This window comes from Urocampus carinirostris, chromosome 20, assembly GCF_059441175.1.
Source record: "Urocampus carinirostris isolate Australia breed hairy pipefish chromosome 20, RoL_Ucar_1.0, whole genome shotgun sequence".
Classification (NCBI taxonomy): Eukaryota; Metazoa; Chordata; class Actinopteri; order Syngnathiformes; family Syngnathidae; genus Urocampus; species Urocampus carinirostris.
Window position 1 is genome coordinate 21186841 of NC_142368.1, and position 15705 is coordinate 21202545.

General features: G+C 38.9%; 1 protein-coding gene across 3 annotated transcripts in view; it reads right to left on the reverse strand.

The window, feature by feature from the left end:
* myt1la (myelin transcription factor 1-like, a) overlaps positions 1-14574 on the reverse strand; it is a 62806-nt gene extending 48232 nt beyond the window's left edge. Inside the window, exons 1-6 of one of the 3 annotated variants that reach the window (XM_088324678.1) lie at positions 14463-14574; positions 14225-14339; positions 5001-5056; positions 4875-4929; positions 3832-3865; positions 2589-2651 (exon numbers count right to left, since the gene is read on the reverse strand). In XM_088324678.1, coding sequence (XP_088180804.1) covers positions 2589-2651; positions 3832-3865; positions 4875-4929 — 152 coding nt within the window. In that variant the 5' untranslated portion in view covers positions 5001-5056; positions 14225-14339; positions 14463-14574. Of the gene's footprint in view, positions 1-2588; positions 2652-3831; positions 3866-4874; positions 4948-5000; positions 5057-14224 lie in introns of those variants that run through there. The other 2 variants (XM_088324679.1, XM_088324677.1) reach the window with 2 other exon arrangements.
* Positions 14575-15705: the final 1131 nt, after the last annotated feature.

Below are 15705 nucleotides of genomic sequence, written 5' to 3' on the forward strand. Positions count from 1 at the left end.
TTGACTTTGTGAGGACTAATGACAGAAATTGGGAAATTGAGTAATGTCACGCCACCGGAGGGCACCAACTGGGTGTGAAACTGGACACACCTTTTCTCACCACTACCTGTTAGGGTTAAACAGACTAAAAAAAACATATTTCCAATAATTAACCTGGCAATAACATATCAAATAGCTCATTTCCTTTTTGGGGAAACTTTATCCTTTGTGTTGAGATCACTTTCAAACGCTTTTATGTTAATTTTTTACATAACTATTTGAATGGGTTCTTCTGTTGTATTTCCTCCCCCTAAGAATTAGAAAATTAGCTTACAGTGTTTTAAAAAAACAACATTTTTTATTGAGTGTGATACTCATTATTTTGTAAAAAATAGCTTTCCCTTAGTATTATCACATGCCTCTGCCAACCAATGCTGGATCCCAGCAGCAGATTGCAGTAGTAACTAACAAAATAAAAAAAAGAAGTTTAAATGAAAAAAAATTTGTTTAAAATAAGAACTGAATGCAATTATTAGAATTTAAACTAAATTTGAACACACATGAACCAGCAAAAACACAAATAAAAATAAGCATTTTATAGAAAATAAAATAACGAACCATCTCTGCAAACTAATGTGAATGATTGGAAATTAAACGAAATAAAACACTTTAAAAAAAATAAAAAAATAAAAAAATATATATATATATATATATATATATATATATAAATAAAAATACCAAAACGAATAAAAACGCAAGTAAAGAAATCATTGAAAAAATATAACAAATCCAAAAAACTACGAAAACTAACTACCCCACCACCCCCACCCCTCCAACTAAAAACATCTGTAATGAAAATAATGTATTACTTGATATATAATAAACTTAACAAAGTAAATGGTACTTTAACACTCACAACACAAACAGAGGAGGCACATAACTCCCCCAAAATTAAGAAATCTCTTAATTTTGTATACGGTACTTGTACATTAAAGTAACAATAAAATGATTTCAATCAATGTGGTTCGGTTTAAAATGGTCTCGTCATTCATTCAAATAGATTTGTGTTTTTCATTATGGAATAGGGCTAGCCTCTACAAATCACGGATAATGATATCGATTGCAGGACAAAACGCTTATTTCGGAGGGACACCGAAGGTAGGCAAGTTGGGATCACGGCCCGCGATATCGATGCTCGTCGCCGTGGCAACCGGTTCGTTAGACGGGCCTGACGAGACGGGGAGGGTGTTGGCCGGGCAAGGGTGCGGGATGCGGGGCTCGCTGTTGCCATGGCGAGGAAGGAGGGGGCCCCGCATCCCTCGCGGTCCTCGTACTGCAGCATGCGCATGGCCCTGTCGCCATGGCGACCGCCTCCAGAGAGCAGCGGAGGTAAAGGCGGGCAGATGCCAAAAGGTACCAAGAGAGGGAGAGGAAAAAGAGGGCGAGACAAATATAATGAGCAGAGCAGAGAAGGGGTGCGAGGGAGAGAAACAGAGAGAGGGACGGAGAAAGAGACCCATTCACCTCAAGAAACAGCAAGGGAAGGAAAGTGAGAGGAAAAAGAGACAAAAGAGGAAAAACACTGTCAAAAGAAACAAAAAAAATAGAAAAACACAGAAAGCAAACGTCCCGTATTTAATTTCTACACAGTCACAGTGGGGAGCAGTGGCGAGCATTTTGGAGCATGGCAGCGGACAGGAAAACATTCAGAGAGTAATCAATGCAGCCCAAATGATCATAGGCTGCTCTCTGCCCAGTCTAGAGGACATTGCCATCTTGCGATATTATAGCAGAGCCATCAAAATAATAAAAGACACTTCCCACCCGGCCACCACTTGTTGCTCTCTGGTAAGCGCTACGGGTCCCTCAGAAAAAGGACAAACCGGCGCAGAGACAGCTTCTTCCACTACTTCAGCACTACTTTGTATTTTTTTTTTCTTTCTTTCATTCTGAGTCTTTATCTCTCTTTTTTCTTTTTTTTTTTAGATCTTTTTTACCTATATACCCCTAGATTACCATGTCCAATCTCGTTGCATAGGATGTTTCAAAACATTGATATCAATGACAATAAAGACAATTTATTTAAATTAATTCGTGTATAACGCACAATTATTTTTACCTAAAAAAAGAGCGCAAAGTTTGGGTGGGCGTTATACATGAGGTTTTGTGGTAGTATGTCACCATATTAGTGCAACGATTGATCATTCGAAAAATATCGCTGACCGAAATCGCAAAAGATCGGATGCGACAGGAATTGAACCCCTGCCTCAAGCAAAGAAATCTCTTCCCCACATGATAAAATGGAGATCCAGCAAAAAAAATAAAATCTATAAAAGTTGGACTTGTACGTCCTTCTGACCTTCATGATGGCAGCCATTAGTCATCATGGCCTCATTATTATGTCACTACATCCAATCCAGCAAACACACACACACACACACACACACACACACACACACACACACACACACACACACAGACACACACAGACTTAAATGGTGGACCTAATTCAAAATAAGGCTATTTTTTCTTTTAATTGTACTTTTCCGCTGCTTTTATGGACGTAACATTTTTTTCATTTGTTAGCAATAAAAACCATGCCAGCTTACCTGCGGTGTCTCGCATACTTTCCGCTAACGTGACCGGAACCGTCACAGCCTGACGTCGGACAGCTGAAAAGATGGGAAAAACCGTCAGAGTTGTTTACACTGAGAAAAATAAAAACAACTTTGCTGTTTGTGCTTTTCAAAGCTTAAAGGTGAGGAGTCCTTCCAAAAAATTGAAAGTATAAATTCTCTCTATTAACTCATTCAGTGCCATAAGATATAAATACGTTTTCAGAAGCACTGTCCCTAAGTGCCAAACGTAAAAATAGAGTTTTTTTCATGCTATTTAAAAAAAAGAATGTTCTTAAGGCAGGAATGGCTTTGATCGGATCTTCACACATCGAGGAGCCCCCACTTTTTCGTGTTGCTCCCTCTATCCAGCATTTGAGAGCCAGTGACCGGCCCCCGAGTGTCCAACATTGTGAGATCACATCCCAGGAAACATCAGACACTGAAAAGTTCTTGCAAAGTTCATGCATAGGATAAGTGTTCTTGCAATAAAATTTGATTTTGCAAGCAATGTGTCCTCGTGTATATGGAAAGCATTGTCTAGATTTTGGTGGTATCACAAATGCAAAAAAAAAACGGAAAATTCTGCTTGAGATGAGTAATTTTCACAAAAAGAAGTTTTCTTGGGAACGAGTATTTTCCAGAAACTTAATGTTCTGCCGTTTTTCAATGTTTAACTGTTGTTTTCTAAACAATGGTAAAAGCTAGAAACAAAAATAAAAATGGGTGTTTAGGCCTTCTTTTAATATGCCCTATGCCTATATAGGAGAATTAACTAAATTATCAGTAGACCTTCAAAAATTAATCAAAATAGCAAAAATTAGCTGACCGATGGGGACCCGAAAAACCCAAAGCGTGGCGAAAGGCTGGGAAATAAAATGCCTTGTGTTTTTTTATTACTTAGAAATACAGCAACATCTAGTGCTTAAATAACACACACTGTCCCCTTAAAGAGTGCCATCTGAATCTGATTGCTAGCTTCATATTCCACGTCTGCAGAAATTTGGCCAAACTTCTAAGCTCACTAATGTACAGATTTCTAAGCGTGTGCGTTTGGATAAGTAGTTGTTTTGTACCCTCCGGCAGATCAACAAAAGCGACGTTTACTTGACTGTGAGTCACTGTTTGTTTCGAAGTGAGCCAGGAGACGTTTACAGCCGAGAATATAGACTTGCAATCTACATGCACAATTATTCCTTAGTTAGGATGACGAACAGACAATTAAAACCCAACGTACCTGAATAGTTCCTGCGTCACAGCCTCCATGACGGCTTCACACCATCGCCATAGAAGGTGGAGAGAATATAATTAGCGCTAGCTCTTAACAGTTTAGCGTGTTGACCTGACAATGGAAAGTGTGCGCGAGAAGAATGAAAAAAGACGCCAAGTGAAATTCTAAAGGAAGAGGAAGAAAAAGAAGGTAGAAATAAAGGGAGAAATGATAATGTAAAAGTAGGAAGACAAGGGTAAAAGGAGGTTTGTAAACAAGTACAAATGAATTAAAAACAGGACATTTAAAAATAGGCATTAATAAAAACAAAGGTAGGGGTGTCAAATTCATTTTAGCCACACGGAAGAAAAAACATTATCTTGGGGAGGCGGATAACTAGATAAGTGAGAAAGATTGAATGAGAGAAAGAAATAGCTGAAAGAAGGAGAGATAAAGAGATACAGGGAGAAAGAGAGTGAGAGAATAGAAAGAAAGGAGAACAGGAGACAGACAGAGAGTGAAAGAAAGAGAGATGAGGAAGGAAGAAAAAGAAAGAGAGAGACAAACAGAGAAAGAGAATAAAGAGAACAAAGAAAGAGAAGAAGAAACAGCAAGAAAAATAGTGAGAAAGAGAAAAGGAAAAGAAGAGATAAAGAGAAAGAGAAAGGGAGAGAGAGAGGATAAGAGAGGGAAAAAGAAGGAGAAATGAAAAAGAAGAAACGACAAAAATAGTGAGAAAGAGAGAAAGGGGAAAAAAAAGAGGGGAATAGAAATACAGCTTCAATTGCTTTGGGAGTGACACCTGACTTAGGCAACATCAAGTGGACATATTTATAACTGCATATCATTTTTATCTTGCACTTCTCTCGGTGCTGTCTCGCAGGCCGGATTCAAACCCCGAAACATGTTTGGAACCTCTGACATATAGTGTAAGTCACTGCATTCGTCTAGTCAGGTTCATGCACAAATTGTACAATTTTAGCGAGTGGAATAGAGTGAAAGAAAGTGAATGATAGAAAAAAAAAAACAAAGAAGATGAACTACTGCTAAAAAATGGAAAAGGCTCTCACCTCGCACTCCTTTGGATCTGGTTCGATGTCGTTTGTCTGCTGCAGTCAACTCCATCTGTACAGGAAGTGACATCACCCCATGAGAATTTCGACTTGGAGGACATTGAAGCGCGACGAACAGCGTACCTGGCTTGACCAGCTTCAGAGCTCCTCTTCCTCCTCACTCGTCATCTTCATCTTTTCTAAGAAAAAAAATCAAAATCAAGCAGCCCGAAATTCAAAGTTCAGACTGACACGTTTTTGATGTAGGGCTGCAACTCACGACTATTTCAGTAGTCGACTGTTCACCAACTATTGAAAAGATCAGTCGAATAAACGAATAATTATTTCCATCCATCCATTAAATGCACCGCTTTCCCTCACTAAGGTCGCGGGGGGTGTTGGAGCCCATCCTAGCTATCTTCAGGAGGTAGGAAGGAGACACCCTGAACTGGTTGCCAGCCAGTCGCTGGGCACACAAGGACTGACAACTCACTCGCTCATTCACACCTAAGGACAATTTAGACCAGCCAATTAACCTGACATGCATGTTTGTGGAATGTGTGAGGAAACCGGAGTGCCCGGAGGAAACCCACAAAAACACTGGGAGAACATGCAAACTCCGCAGAGGAAGGCTGGATAGCTGGATTTGAACCCAGAACTGTGCCGCGCACACCACTCATCTACCGAGCTGCACGGATTAATATTTATTTTTTCTTAAATTTAAATTTAATTATTTTTTCAATTAAGAACATAAAGTTGATTTGATTATGTGGCATACAAGCAAAATGGCTGGCGGTCGGAGCTGCAGTACCAAATATGACTGCCAGAGGGAAACTAGCTAAAGACACTCGAGGAGGCCTAAACCACAACTGTAAATTTTGACGAAAATCAGTTCAGTTGTTTCGAAGCGTAGAAGTCAAATAAAAACACAGACACAAATAAGAATTTATAATGTAGTTGAAATTTAGATTAGATAGAAAATGGATTAAAGTTTAAAGGATTAAAGATTAAAGGTTTAAAATTAAGGATTAAAGATTAAAATTAAAGCATCAAGATAAAGGCTTAGTAGTAAGGATCAAGATTAGATAGATAGATAGATAGATAAATAGACAAATAGATAAACAGATAGACAGATATAGATAGATAGATTCTTTATTCTTCCCCATAGGGAAATTCACACTTCCAGCAGTATCTTTGTGTTGAAAATAAAACAATAATAAAGTAAAAGGAATATAATACATAAATACCCAATGTAACGTGTTGATATAGAGTATTTAGATAGATTAAGGCTCAGGCAGACAAAGATATAGATAGATAAGATTAGATAAATCTAGATGAAATTGTAGGAGATAAAATAGGATTAGATAGATTAGATCTAGAAACATAGGTGACAATAAACACGAGAAAATAGGTACAATGAAAAATACTATATCTTCTATTAAACATACTCTGGTTTAAGCACTGTGCTCAGTCATTAGACATAAATCCATGAATGAACCTCTGTCCATTTTTTAAGGACAGGAAAATAAAGAGAAAGACAGATACAGAGACAGAGAGAGCGGGAGAGAGAAAACACATTGAAACTCAATAGCTATTTTGAATTGGTTGATGTTTTGGGTGGTGGGAGGTGTGCACGGGCACACTGATCATAGCCCTGCGAAAAAATAAGCTGAGCGAGAACAAGAGCGAGAGGGAGAAAGAAAAAGAAAGCAAAGGCTTCAGTTTGAGGGCATGGCGAAGGTGCGAAACACACGATGCAGGGGGTACGCAGAGCTGGTGCAGTCACAGTACAGTATAAAAGACGCTATTATATGAGTTGTCAATTGCAGCTACCGGAGTGTCCCTGTGCGAAGTTTGCAGGTTCTCCTCGTGCCTGTGTGGGCTTCCTCCAGGCACTCCTGTTTCCTTCTACGGACCAAAAACATGTCAGTTTAATTGGCCTGTCAGTGTGAGTTGTCTGTCTTTATGTGCCCTGCAACTGTCTGGCAACCATTTGAGGGTGTCTCCTGCCCAAGATAGCTGGGATGGGCTCTAGCACACCCGCGACCCAAGTAGGGATAAGCGGCACAGGAAAAGGATGGACGGATCTCAAGTCAAGGGGTGCTGGCCGATTGGCGTGAATCTTGGCTGCGCCCCTCTTCGCAGTGCCATAAAAGCAAAAATATTTTCTTTTGTTTGGGAGAGGCAAACCATATATTTTAAGATATAATTCAACAAAACCACCAACACCACTCTCCAGACAAAAGATAATTCTCCAGCACATTTTATGTCACGGTGTGATGTTTGATTATTTGATCAAATCTATTATACAATAATAATGCCACGGCCGGTTTCCCATATCAATGTAAATATAGCACTTAAAATGTATCTCCCTTCCACTTTTAATCAAGAGTGTTGAGGCTCATTTTGACTGCCTGTCCTAAATAATGGTTTCAAAGCAAGGTGAAAGCAAAGTTCTTTTGTATAAATGTCACAAAATACTGCAAACGGGGTTACCAACGTATTTACTTTCGGTGCAGACCGCGCATAGCTCTGCCCATTCTCACCCCATCAAATTGCCCTGGGTGCTTTGCTAGAGCTCTTGGGTAAAAAGTTTATTTTGGGTTGAAGTTTTCTGGGGCTTTTCATCATAAAGTGTCTCAAAAATGAACATAGGTTGTTGAATGAGCTTCCATACACAGGATTATTTAGCGATTTACAGCCACTACGGGGTCTGTTGGTGTCTAAATTGTGTTGGAATTGGGGGTTTGGTCACTTAATGACTCCCAACGACAGGTGTTGCTACACGTTGGATGGGTGGAACTATCATCGCATCACTTACAGTGCACAGTCGTACGACTGTGTATGGGAGCAGACCCCTGGTTAATCAGGGATAAGGCGAGGAAAATGGAATGGATAGACTGGACCGAAAAATATGCAAAACAGTGTTGTCTCGGCTTCGCTTGTGTGACAAATCAGCGCTATATGTAACAACATATTAAATGATTGCACAATTCCTATTTCATCGCAGAGCCATACGTACTCATTAAAAGAGTCATATATGGCCCGCGGCCCTAGGTTCTCAACCCCTGGAATAATCGCTGCAGTCCTACTTTGATTGCAATTCGGAAGCTTGCGAGCACGGCGGGGAAAGAGGCGCGCCTAAGCACGGAAGACTGCAGTGCAGCAACGTTTTAATCCGAATGTAAATTGTATCGGCGCCTTGGCCGAACTCGCCGAGTTCATTTGAGGCTGCCGCCGTGCTGCTGCTCGCCATACGCCGCCATTAAATACGCCTCCTCCCCTCTTTGAGAAAAAAAAAATCTTTCACACCCTTCTGAAAATCCACCGTTGAGTGGAGGGCGTGCTTGTGCACATATGATGGAATGTTGGTGTATAAGCACAGTATGTGCTTTTGGATGTGATGTAAATGCACATAAGGAGTACAAAAAAGGCACAAATATTCACCAGAAATTTTCTTTTAGAAATGAAGAATACATTTTTAAGCCCTCACTAAAAGATGAAAAACCAAAGACAATGATATCAAAATGAAAAATAAAATAGGAGGTATTTTAAAGTTAAAATATGTCAAAAAAAAGAAACATGATTAACTTTACAAAAGAAGATTATGGAAATTTTGGGGGATAAATGAGAAAGGAACTTGTTTTTGAAATGGTTAGAATGTTATTAAAAAAGTACTTATACGTACATATTTCGACTTAAAATCAGAGCAACAATGAGAAAAGTGTTTATAAACTAAACTGAGAAATGAGGTACAAATCATGTGAGAAAAATATTGAATTTAAAAAATATAGTTTAGGTCCATAGAACACTGTGTGAAAATGACAAAGGAATGTGTATGAACAAACATATTGATGAATGTGTAACAATATCTTTTTTTTTTAATGTTGAAAAATATTTTTAAGTGCATACATTTGCAAAGAAAAATGAAAAATAATAATTAATTAAATGCAAGAAAAAGTACTTTTTACCCAAGAAATATTTTAGATAAGATTAAAATAAAATAGAAATTGATTAAAAAAGGCAACGAAATAAATGTAGGTGGAAAAACAACAGAAAAAAGGAAAATAGGTAAAAAAAAAAAAAAGAAGAAAAAAGATGGAGTTAGAGCAAAAAAAAAAAATTTGGCAAGTAAATCTGTAAAGAAAAAAATAAAACATACATACACACACATATATTTCCTTTTTAGGTAAAACTAACCAAAAAAGATCAAAAATTAAATGAAAAAGTAAAAAAAATGAAAGATTTTAGTTGAAAATAAGACATTAACATTCGACAAAAATAATAGCAGACATAAAATGTAGTATACGTCAGAATCAAAGCAATAATTCAAAGGTGAAAAAAAATATATAAAAAGAAAGATAATTTTAGGTGCAAAAAATGTATGAAAACAGACAAAGCTATGCAATGATAATATAATAAATATATTTAAATGCTGATATATGTGGAAGAATCCTTTAAAACAGCAACTTGTATATAGTCAATACATTTTCATGAATAAATATTGAACACATATGTATAAATATATATATATATATATATATATATATTTATACATATGTATAGCTAGCAAAAAAGGAGTACTTATTAAGGAGGCTTGTGGGCAACTTTAAGGCCACTTTAAAAGCAAAAATCTATACTTATATTTTAAAACTGACAGCCAAAAAAACCCTTATTGGACTTAGGCTGGCGTATCTGGCAGCACGGTGTGAAGAGGCGTCTCATACTGTTTAGTATTCAGACTGACACTCAGCCCGTCTACTACAGTCTGATGCAGCAGCCCTATACTCTCTCCTCTGCACAAATCCACACTAACGCACAACGTCGCACAATGTCGCACTCGCACTCTTGTTGTGTCTTGTGACAACGTCCAGACGGCACGCCAGCAAACAAACACGTGCGCTCGCTCGCTAGCAAACCCACGCCGAACCAATAATACAACACAAACACCGTTTCGTACAGTCAATCGCAGTACAGTACAAGCGCGCAAGAGCAATAATCTGTTTGTGTTATATTGGAACAAAGTAAATAATGTATTATTCCACTCTGTGAAGCAGGAAACTGTGTTGAATAATGATATTTATTCAAATAAATATTGGTTGTTTTTTTTTAAATAAATAACTACAAAATCATACTTCTTGTCGGTATAACAGTTCGATATTACTTTTGAGCGTTAGGAATGCTCAACATTTCCAGTATCAATACCTTGTGTTCACACCTTTGGGTTACGTGATATTTCCGACAAAATAGACTTGCATGTTCAAATATATCACTTTTTGTAAACATTTTATGAAATTTACATTAATTTTGTGGTATTCATTACCCACAAGCAAAGCTAGGATGGTGATAATGTTTCCTGTGTGGAGTTTGCACGTTCTCCCCGTGCTTGCATGGGTTCACCCCGGGCACTCCAGTTTCTTCCCACATTCCAAAAACATACACCTCAGGTTAATTGGCCACTCCAGATTGTCCTTAGGTGTGAATGAGCGAGTGAGTTGCACTCAGGAAGGTTACCCTAAGTATGAAAAATGCCAAAAATAGCTGACTCAGCGCTTTGATTTGTTGACTCAGCATTTTTCCCAAAAAGATATTCCACTCTCCCAGATCAGAACGACATTATATCAACACCATCCTTTACAGGCAGTCAGGTAGGTTACTGCAGATGTGAGGATTGCCCAAAAAGTCTGACTTGGCAATTTTGTTTTTTCTGACTTAGCAGTTTTTCTAGAAAGGCTAACTACTCTCCAAGATCAGAACAAATATGGCCAGGATCACAATCTTTCACAAGCAATCAGTCACTCTAGAGGTGAAAATGCCAAAAGTGGTGATAATCTATTTCGCATAGCCATTCTAGTATCCCATTCGTTAATTTTCTACAGAGCACATAACCTAATTAAAATCACAGACACACAAGCTTGGCAGTCAAATACCAGTATCAATAGCCTTTGTGAATACTCATACAACTAAATATGGCTTTGTATCAGCCTGGCATCGATACTTGGTATTGACACCCGACATGAGCTCAAATTTATACTGTACGTGTAACAGAAATATTAATACCTGGTATTGGTACACAACTATAACTAATTTCTCTGTGAGTAATAATACCAAATGATATGCCCCAGTATGAGCCTGATATCAATACCTGGTGTTGGTACACAAGAAAAGACAACCTCTATGTGAGTATGATTACAGTCAAATATGGCCCGGTACTGGTATGTAAAATAGACCAACCTCTACTCTGAACAAGTAAAGATACCATGACATTTGGGATGTTATCACCCCACTAATGGTATGTGACAAAAGCCAACTCCTATCTGAGTACAGATAGCATGAACTTGGTCATGTAACAGCTTGGTATCGATAACTGGTATTTATAGTCCACACAGTACAAGGATACTGCTACATTTGTCGTGGTATCAGCCCAATATCAATACCAGATTGCCAATCCCTATGTGAGCACAGATAGCATGAAATTGTTCTGTTATCAGCCTGGTAACGATAAACAAATTGAGCCGACCTCTACACTATACAAAAAGGGACACCATGAAATATGGGCTAGGAGCAACCTGATATCAATAACTGGTGTTGGTACGCAACACGAGCCAACCCACATGCGAGGATCTATATTGTAGAATAAGGCCTGGTATTGGTATGTAAAAAACGAGCCAACCCCTACATTGTATGAGTAAGGATACCATGAAATATAATATCAATACCTGGTATTTGTACACAAAATGACCCAACCCAACAAAAAAGTCGTTTTTACTCTTCTTTTTGGTTAAAGCACGCCATGATTATTGTATAACACATTATAAAACTTCTGAATACTAATTGAATTGTGTGTTATAAAAAATACATTTTTAGTCGTTAGAGTCTCAATATTCCTGATGACAAAGTTCTGTTAGCGTGCGAAGTAATCATGAAATTATAACAATACAAGTCCACCATGTCACATAACAATACCATTTCTGATCCAACCTCAGACTGCAAACAATGCAGCTAATGTCCGTCATCATTTTATTTTAGCAAGACAGAAAAATGACAGCTGACATTTTCAGAATCGGTTCAAATAGACAAACTGAGCTGCAGCCTTGAAACAAATCACGACAAAATTCCCGTACCTGTCAACATAAAAATTTTCTCTGTATTTTAATCATTACAAATTGTGTACGCCGTATCACAATTTTTGCACAGGACAAACAAAAAAACGTGTTTTTTTAATTTGTATTTAATCCGGAATATTATTATTATTGCGGTATTAAATCACAGTCTTTTTTGGCCACACATATTTAAATTAAGAAGTGTATGTGTGCAAGATCGCTCTTATTGATGAAAGGGATTTACAAAGTTATGCCTTGCATTCCTTACTCTAATGCTGAAAGTGAGCGAATTTTCAGACGTGAGGAAAGTACATACAGAGTATAGAAAGACAATGAGAACTGATACTCTGACATCTTTTTTAGCAAGTTAAACCAAATTGTGACAGTTTTCTGTTACAGTAAAACTATGTGTAGAACAGATAGTCTGCGGAATCCAAGTAAAGTCAAGTGAAGATGCGATGCGTTTCTTTAAGGCAGGGGTTAGCACATTTGCCTAACACGCAAAAGGTCCCTGGTTCGAAACCGGGTGAAAAAATGTGTTGCTCTGGGGAGGGATGGGTCCCACCGGGCTGTATTTGCCCAAGACACACCACAGGAATTGGTGCCCCTACGACCCTAGTGGTTAATTTGGTATATAAAATTGTTTAAAAACCAACTATCTTCGTCTTTATTCGACATCGGCAGGATCAGGCCCGCTGAGGGATTAAATACGGGCTAAGGTAAGCGCAAGAGAAAAACGAACTGCAGGTTGAAATATGTCCACTTGATGTTGCCAAAGCCAGGGGTCTCCCACCAAGACGCTGTAGTTGTATTTCTTACTCTCTCTCTTTCTCTTCCTCCATTTTTCCCCTACTCTCCATCTCCCTCTTTCACACTCTCTGTCTCACTTTTTCTCTTTCTTTGTTCCTCTTTGTCTCTTTCTCTGTCTCGTTTTACATTCTTTTGATCTCTCTTCCTTTTTTCCTTTTCTCCCACTTTTCTCTCTTTCTCTCTCTTGCTTTCTACTTCTCACTTTCTTTCTCTCTTCTTTTCTCTCTTCTCTTTCTCCTTGGATTTCTTTCTTTCTCTCCCTTTCCCCTCTCACTATTTCTCTTATCTCTTTTTTTCACATATTCTTCTCTCTGTCTCTCTCTCACTCCCTCTCTCTTCCTCCCTTTTTCTCCTACTCTCTATATTCCTCTCTTTCATTCTCTCGGTCTCTCTTTTTCTATTTCTTTGTTCCTCTTTGTCTCTTTTTACCTCTTCTGTTCTCTCTTACTTTTTTCCTTTTCTCTGACCTTTCTCTCTTTTTCCCTCTTGCTTTCCCCCTCTCACTTTCTCTTTCTCTCCTCTTTTCTCTCTGGATTTCTTTCCTTCCCTCCCTTTCCCCCTCTCTCACCATTTCTCTTTTTATCTCTTTTGTTTCTTGCATTCTCTTTCTTCTATCCCTCTCATTTTCCCTTTCCCTTTCGTTGTCCCACATTCTCTTTTTCTTTTCTTTCCCTCTTTCTCTTATTTCTTTCTCTGTTTTTTCTTTCTTTCTCCTCAATCTACTAGTCCGCCCCCCCCCCGAGAGAATGTTTGTTCTATCGTGTGGCCCCCAGAGTTAAAATGAGTTTGACACATCTGTTCTACATAGTCCATGCCGTGAGTGAATAGGTGCTGCGTTGTGTTTGCAACGTTTATTATTAGGGGAAATTGCAATCATTAATAACGGGGAGTAAATGGCTGAGGTTGCCAGGTTTGGAATCCATAGACTAAATAGCCACTTTATTAGGTACACCATTGGATGAGAATACGATAAGTATCTTAAAAATGTGCAAGTGTCACATGACACTTTTATCTTTTGAGAAACAAAAAATGCAGAGGTAAACGAAACATATGACATCTTCATTTTCTTCGAAGGAATATGAACTGTGTGCATATTTAATAAGGCGTCCAGTCATCTCAGGTCAGTGTCACCGTTTACAGGTATCCCCATTTCGATATAATTTCTTATATCAATAAAATAACAGTTTTAGCTTTGGAATATTGTTTTTGAACATGTATTACAAATTCGAAAGAATTTAAGTCGTCGAAATTTCGCCGGTGCCGCATAGCAAAAAGTGGGCGCCGAAGGAGGACACCAACATTGTCGCCGAGAAAATGCGCGTGCCCGACGCGGACAACTGTCACCTCGACGCGCGCGCACACGCGACGACAATGCGCGGGGGCGAGCCGAAGACAAACTGCGAGCGGGAGCGCGCCATGAGGAATGAGGACGACGTGAAAAAAGCCAAAACATACCGGAAAAGACGCGATGGCGGCGAGTCTTCTTCCTCGTCCGAGTTTGCAAACGCTTCCTCGGAGTCTCTCCACCTGTTCTCTCTCGTTAGTCGCGCGTTATCTGGCCATGCCTTCACTGGGGGGAGGGACGGGAGAGAGAAAGGAGGGAGGGGGGGAATGGAGGGAAGCCAGACATTGGGGGAGGAGGAGGAAGGATGAAAATGGGACGTTGAGACACTGCAGAAGAGCAAGCTTTTACCTCCCTGGCTCGCTCTTCCGTATCCTCCTCTTGCCTCCGCCGGCAGTCGCGCGCACGCAAGATAAATGACGCAGCGGGGGCGCGCCGGCACCATCGCCACGCTCCCTTTCGCGCGTGCACAGCGTCTGTTGCATGCACACGCTTCCCACTGGGAACAAAGAAAAACTTCCGGTCCACTTTTGATAACTTTTGGTCGAACAACCGTGTATATTTTTTTGATGAATATGCATTAAGACTTAAATTATTTTGTCCACTAGTTGTTTTAGTTGAATTGCTGATCGCATAATATTTGTTGTTCTTTAGTTTATTTTCTTTGTTGCTTGATATGTTTGTTAATTGTGTTTAGTAATATACACTGGGAATCAAATTCGATCATGAAATAATACCATCTTCACTGTTCCACAAAAAAAATCTATATTTTGTCTATATATCATGGTACCACAACACTTTTTTCACAAAATGACTAAAGTCATTTTACACAGACAAAAACAAAATTTTTTAGAAAATTCACTGATCAAAATTAGAGACCAATGACTTAAGTAAAAAAATGTCTGAAGGTTAGAACAGTCGGCAATTAGTAAGAATTGTACAAGCCTCTGCTGTGAATGACTCCAGCACATATGCGCCACAGGATAGAGCTAGTCTCTCACACTGCTCTGGTGTGATTTTGGTTCATTGTTCTTCCAGCCTCCTCCAGAATTCGGTGATTGTAGTGGGTTTACTTGACCATAAATTTGTCACCAAAGATTTTCCAGAGTTTCTCTATTGGGTTGAGACCAGGACTCAGGGCAGGCCATACCTTTAATTCAATATTTTAACTTTCAAAGAAATACTGTTTGACATGGAGCATTGCCCTGCATGTAGAGTGCAGGCTGATTGGGCATAAGAAACCGGGTGCTGTTCAAGAAGGTTCTAATATACATTTGCATTCACTCTGCCATGTAGCTGTACAAGAGGCCCAACTCCTGCTGCAGAAAACATGCCCCAAACCATGACACTTCCTCTTCCACCGTTCACTATTTTTTTTTAAATACTTTGGCTTTACCTGGCTTGAATGTGTTACTGAACGTAATGCTTCCCATCAGAAACCAATTAAAATAATTTTGCTTTTATCACTGAAGTGAACTCTGGACCAGTTCTTCTATGTCCAAATAACATGCTCCTCAGAAAAGCTCAGTCTAGCTTCTTGATGGAAACAACTACCTATTGATATCTTCCACAATGATCTGTCCTCTCTTGCATT